Raw genomic sequence first — 5970 nt, forward strand, 5'->3', positions numbered from 1 at the left:
ATGAGAATTTTGAGAGTCTAGGAGTACTATGACTTGATATTATAAATAATATTATATACCACACCAACGCCTATTTTATTATGCAAATGTGAAAGTGTTAATCCACTCTCAAATTTTATTTTTATTTTTGAACGAGAGTTGATTTAAGAGTACTATGTAAACATTCCATAACTACCTTACAAATTAAGGTCACAAGACCTAGTAGCCATTAGATTAGATGGTTAACCAAACAAATTCACGCTTCAATAATGTTCATAACGTCGTTATCCACTTTATTATTCATACAAGACGGTAATATCTTGGAAGTGCCAGCGTGGCAAACCACGCATCCGTACAAACGACTGAACAAACCCCACTTTCAGCACAAAATAATTCATACCATAAGGTTATTCGGTAGTTTTACCGGTATTCGGTGAGGGGCAGAATATGATAATGTAGTCGGTGGCCGAGGCACACGCCAATGTGGCAGCCCTATCTTCGTACGGGTTAGTAAACGCGCGTGGGCAAGCGGACTTGAAAAACCGCGAGTACAACGACCGCCCATAATAGGACGCCTCGCTGGGATCAATATTGAACAACTCGTCGGCGAATTCATTCCTGCAAGCGACCACACCTTCCTTCCCATCTCCACGCTCCACGCTGAGCACCTTAGGGCACGCGCCGTTCAAGTCCACCAAGCACCCGGTAGTACCGCATGCACGTGCACCGCTTATCCCTTTGGGCACGATGAGGATTGGGAGGTTGAACCCGTCGACCACGCTCACGTCGTAGAAGTCCATCCCTGCCAAGACGTTTAGCGAGAACTCTGCCAGCGTGGAGGGTGTTTGAGGCCCAGTACCCCCGGCGCACTCTAAGGCCCCGGATCCACAGTCGCCGGTCAGGCACGTGAACTTGCCACTAGAGTCTCGGCCACAGTAGGTCCGACCCCATATCCGACCCGACCAGGGCGTGGGAATGGATATGTTCTTGGATTCCCCGCTCTTGAGAGCGAACCCGGTGGTGGGGAGCTGTCCCATCCCGCCGCCGCCGCTGGTGAATAGTCCCGGCCATATCGTGCGCCGGCAGTTGTTGACTATCTTGAAGGAAGCAGAGCGGACCTCTGTGAGGACCAAAAATGGAAAAAACACGAAGTGGAGGTTAGCAGGAAACGGAGGAATATAATTTAGAGAATAATATTGTCTTTTTCGTGATGGGTAAGAGTCTCAGAGTTTGTGTGATCACCTGAGAGAGACGAGATGGTGAGGAGGGTGAGTACGGTGGCGGAGAGTAGCAGACGACGACCCATAGGATTGAAGAAGTAGAAGAAGAAGCTGAGGAAGTACTGAAAGTTGAAAATTTAGGAAGAAGCTGAGGAAGTATATAATTTGCTTATTTTTACGATTTTAGTGTTAATTTTTTTTTTTTGCTAATTAATTAATTTTAAATAATATTATTTAATAAATTATTATAAAATTAAAATGACGTGACACTCAAAATTATGTGATCTCAATGGCACGAAAGTTTGCTAAAAAATATTTCTCATTAATTTAATTTGTTATATACTTATATTTTTGGATGAAGCCGGAGGTAATTAACGGTAGAGAAAAAGCTATTTAGTCAAATAATCATATTTATAATTTTTAAAGCTTTTCAAAATAAAATGCGTTCAATGGTTAATTGGAAGACTTTCCAGGTCAAGCAAACCATTGTTGTATTTGTGGTCGTGGAAATGACGCAACTACATAGCACCGGCCGGAGGTTTCTAACCAAAAACGCGTCGATTGCTTTTTGAAAAGTCAAGCATACCGTAAATGTTAGAAAAAAATTGTTATAAATCTAACGTAGAACGGTAGAAATTCGATGGAGGATCAAAGAAAAAGAAAGACAAAATGATAGATTATGTTGGAGCACTAGCAGAGCAGATGTTAACTATTTTTTTTATATTTAGAAAATAAAATTAATTTTTATTTGTTTATAAAAAAATACTTTATAATAGATTCTTTTACATTTTTCTATATCTATTAAATATTATTTTTTATTCTTATTTTATTATTTTTTTTCTCTTTCCTACCTTTTTTCTCTTTCCTATATCAATTAATTATACTTCTTTTATATTAAAATAATATATTGGAAATGGATAGTAGACAGGTATATATAGAGAATTATTATTCATTCCCAACCCCCTCATCTAAATATAGGGTATCTGTTGTGGGAGGTTTTTTGATATTTTTCATGAAATTTTTCCTAAATATAGAGAAGGGAACTATTATAGGGTAACTGCAACTAGTGCTCTTAGAGATATATATATATATATATATGTATTGCTTTCTATAAATTTCATAAAAGTTATTACCTTCTACGAGGATTATTAGGTGTGGGATGACTACACTAATTAATTATGGTGTGATCACTCCTACATTTACATCTCCCACTTGATCAGATTATAATATTTTGGTGATAAACCTTAGTAAAGTATAAATACCATGACAGTAATAATTTTGATCCATGCTAACTCCCATCTATAAAACCTACAGATTGGCGTCATATCTTGACATGATTCTACATGTGCACGTTTTTGTCATTTTTATCTGACTGCATATTAGGGATGACTTCATTTCATTATCTTACAAACGAAAGACATCAATTTTTCTTGATTTGGAGTATAGTCCATACCCATTCCACGATTGATAACTTCAGTCATATACAAAATCATGTGTCGATTTGCACTAAATTTTCGATCAAGTACTTCCTAGAAAATTACCATTCATGAGGTTTTCCGTGATGCACCTTATTAGCGTCTTTTTACACTTTCAAAGCATAGATATTACCCAATCTCAACATAATGCCTTTCAATGGATTTTACATCTATGTGAGATGTAGTATCCGTACCTCGTCAGTGTCATCTGTCCTTAGCTGACCATTAATTATTTCGGCATTGAGCAGAAGTGCGTAAAATCGTTCTTCTAGGCGTCCTCGGATCCTTTCGACTATGCGTCAACCCATGTAGCTATCACTTAGGTGTATCTCAATCCCATTGTTGCTATATATTCTTTGAATTTATCTAAAGGCAGTCCTTTGGTCATATGATTTGCTATCATTTCTATTGATGAAATAAATTATACCTTTATTTCACATTTCTCTACCATATAAAAAGTTTCCTGAACTAACATCCGATTTTAGAATAGCCTCATGAATTTTCAAGTATACTGATGTGACCCATCAAACTACCAAAGTGTGCAAAAAATGCTACTTTTATCGAAATATTTCTATCATATCCCTATTCTCTTAAAAAAAATAAAAAACAAAACAAAACAATTTTTTTTTTTTTTTTTTAAAAAAGAAAAAGTTAAATAAGAAAAGAAAAGATAAATGCAAAATCAATCCATGTGATTAGCCTAAATTACAAATTTCTCACTTCGGAATAAAAAATAATTCAAAAGTTTTCAAGGTAGGCAAAAAATAACAATTTAGTCATTGTAGTAAAATTCTGACAAAATACTTGATGGATTCTGTTAGTATCAACGTCAACAACAATAAAATGATACGTGTCACTCTTACTAAAAAAAAATCAATATATTAAAAATATACATTTATAAAACTAAATCACCCAGGCCTGCAGACAAATTCTGTCAAAACACTTGACATATTCCGTTAGTGTTTTGACGGAATACTTCAAGTGCTTTTGGAGGGCTAAAAACATAGTTGAAAAAAAAAAAAAAATGGCAAATGCTTCCATACTAGTACCATCAGCGTGTAAAATTTCTGGAAACCGTAAACAAGACCAAGATGTAAACAAAAAGAAAAGGAAATAAAGGATGAACATGATATCACTAAAAGTTTATGTTGTTGATTCTTTTAACACCTAGTGAACAAATCTAGTACCACTATCCAAGTTTCATAATTCCACTCTCAATTGATATCAGTACTTTACAAACCTTTAAAGCAATCTTTGGAATAAGTACTGAAAAACCTATTTGACTCATCACCTTATAGGTTATCACATATGATGTAGCGGAAGACTAAGGTAACTAATCAAAGAGCAGCGTTTTTGATTCTGCAAGGAGAAGCGTCTTCGTCTTCTACCCCAAAAAGATAAAACAAGCTCGCAGGCTAAAAGAAATATAAAACTCCGCAGAGTATTTGAGAGAGAATTCTCTAATTTTATAAAACTTCAATTGATTGAGTTTTTACATAATAAGCAAACCTATTTATAGAAGAGAAATACTTGTAGAGAAAGTAATCATAATCCTAATAGTAATAGTAAATCTTATTCTAATAACAATAGTAAACCTTATCCTAGTAGTAAAAGTAAACCTTATTCTAAAAGGAAATTAAATAAATAAAAACTATTTATTAGGGACATTCTAGAAACTTCTAGGGACCTTCATGTGTTACATCAGTCTCCCCTTCTTGAAAAGAACTCGTCCTCGAGTTAAATTCCGACTCCGCTTAGGGGCAATATTCAAAAATGTCTGCCACTTGAATGTTGAAGATATCGCCAAGTCCTCGGGAAGATCAATGACATATGCATTATCGTTAATCTTTTTAAGTATTTTGCATGGACCGTAGTTCTTATTCCTCAGCTTTCCAGAAACACTAGTCGGTAATCGCCCCTTGCGTAGATATACCATCACAAGATCTCCTTCTTGAAAAATCTTTGATCGCCGACCCTTGTCTGCTGCTGCCTTGTACTTAGCATAGGATTTTTCTAGATACTGACGAACTCCCTCTTGGGTAGCTTTCACTCGTTCTGCTAAATGCTCCGCTGCCACACTTGCTCCTGGTAACTTAGGTAAAGCTGCCAGATCTACTGCAAGTCTTGGAGTTCTCCCATAGACGACTTCGAATGGTGCCTTCCCCGTAGATCGATTCACCATGTTGTTGTAGGCAAACTCAGCCTGAGCTAAAGCCAGGTCCCACTGCTTCGGTTTGTCGCCTGCAATACAACGAAGTAAATTACCTAGGGTTCGATTAACAACTTCCGTTTGCCCGTCTGTCTGCAGATGGCTGGTGCTACTGAAGTTCAATGCTGTGTCGAACCGCCTCCATAATGTTCACCAAAAGTGAGACAAGAACTTGGTGTCTCGGTCAGAAGTGATAGACTTTGGAATCCCATGCAATCGAACCACCTCTCGAAAAAATAGATTGGCCACTTAAACAGCATCAGATGTTTTCTTACAAGCAACAAAGTGAGCCATTTTGGAAAATCTATCCACAATTACCATTATAAAATCTGTTCCTCGTTGGGTTCTCGGGAGACCCAATACAAAATTCATAGATACATCTTCCCATGGTGCTTCCGGTATTGGTAGAGGCATGTATAATCCCGTATTTTGAGTTTGTCCCTTGGCGACCTGACAAGTTTGGCATCGTCGAACAAAATTACCTACTTCTTTCTTCAGTTGCGGCCAGTAATATCGCTCTTCGACTAGAACAATAGTCTTGTCTCTTCCCAGATGACCACCCAAGCCTCCAGCATGTAATTCTCGGATTATTTGTTCTCGTAAGGAACTCCTCTGAATGCATAGCCGATTCCCACGAAATAAATACCCCTCCTGAATGTGTATCTTAGAAACTGGTTGCCCCGCCTTACAACGCTTCCAGGTCTCACCAAAATCTTCATCTTCCTCATATAACTCCTTTAGGCACTCGAATCCAGTCACTTTAGCTTTCATGGTGATCAGTAGGGTAGCTCAGCGGCTTAAAGCGTCAGCTACTCGATTCAATTTTCTCGACTTGTGCTTAAGAGAAAAAGTGAACCGTTGGATATAAGAAACCCACCGAGCATGCATCTGATTCAGATTCTTTTGACTATTGATGAAAATTAATGCTTGATGATCGGTATAGAGGACAAACTCTCGTTGGATTAGGTAGTGCTCCCACACTTTGAGAGCTCTTAAGACAGCATAAAGCTCCAACTCATATGTTGACCACTTTTGTCTTGCTTCTCCGAGCTTTTCACTAAAAAATTCCACTGGCTTCCCTTCTTGA

At 37.5% G+C, this 5970-nt stretch overlaps 1 protein-coding gene across 1 annotated transcript; it reads right to left on the bottom strand.

Moving 5' to 3' along the window:
* Positions 1-246: 246 nt before the first annotated feature.
* Positions 247-1332, bottom strand: LOC133873007 (thaumatin-like protein 1). Its single transcript, XM_062310710.1, has 2 exons — positions 1222-1332; positions 247-1099 (listed from the first exon to the last, which is right to left on the bottom strand). Exons 1-2 carry the CDS (start codon positions 1283-1285, stop codon positions 387-389), a joined length of 777 nt encoding a protein of 258 aa, XP_062166694.1. The 5' UTR covers positions 1286-1332; the 3' UTR covers positions 247-386.
* Between the last annotated feature and the right edge of the window lie 4638 nt (positions 1333-5970).

This window comes from Alnus glutinosa, chromosome 7, assembly GCF_958979055.1.
Source record: "Alnus glutinosa chromosome 7, dhAlnGlut1.1, whole genome shotgun sequence".
Lineage (NCBI taxonomy): Eukaryota > Viridiplantae > Streptophyta > Magnoliopsida > Fagales > Betulaceae > Alnus > Alnus glutinosa.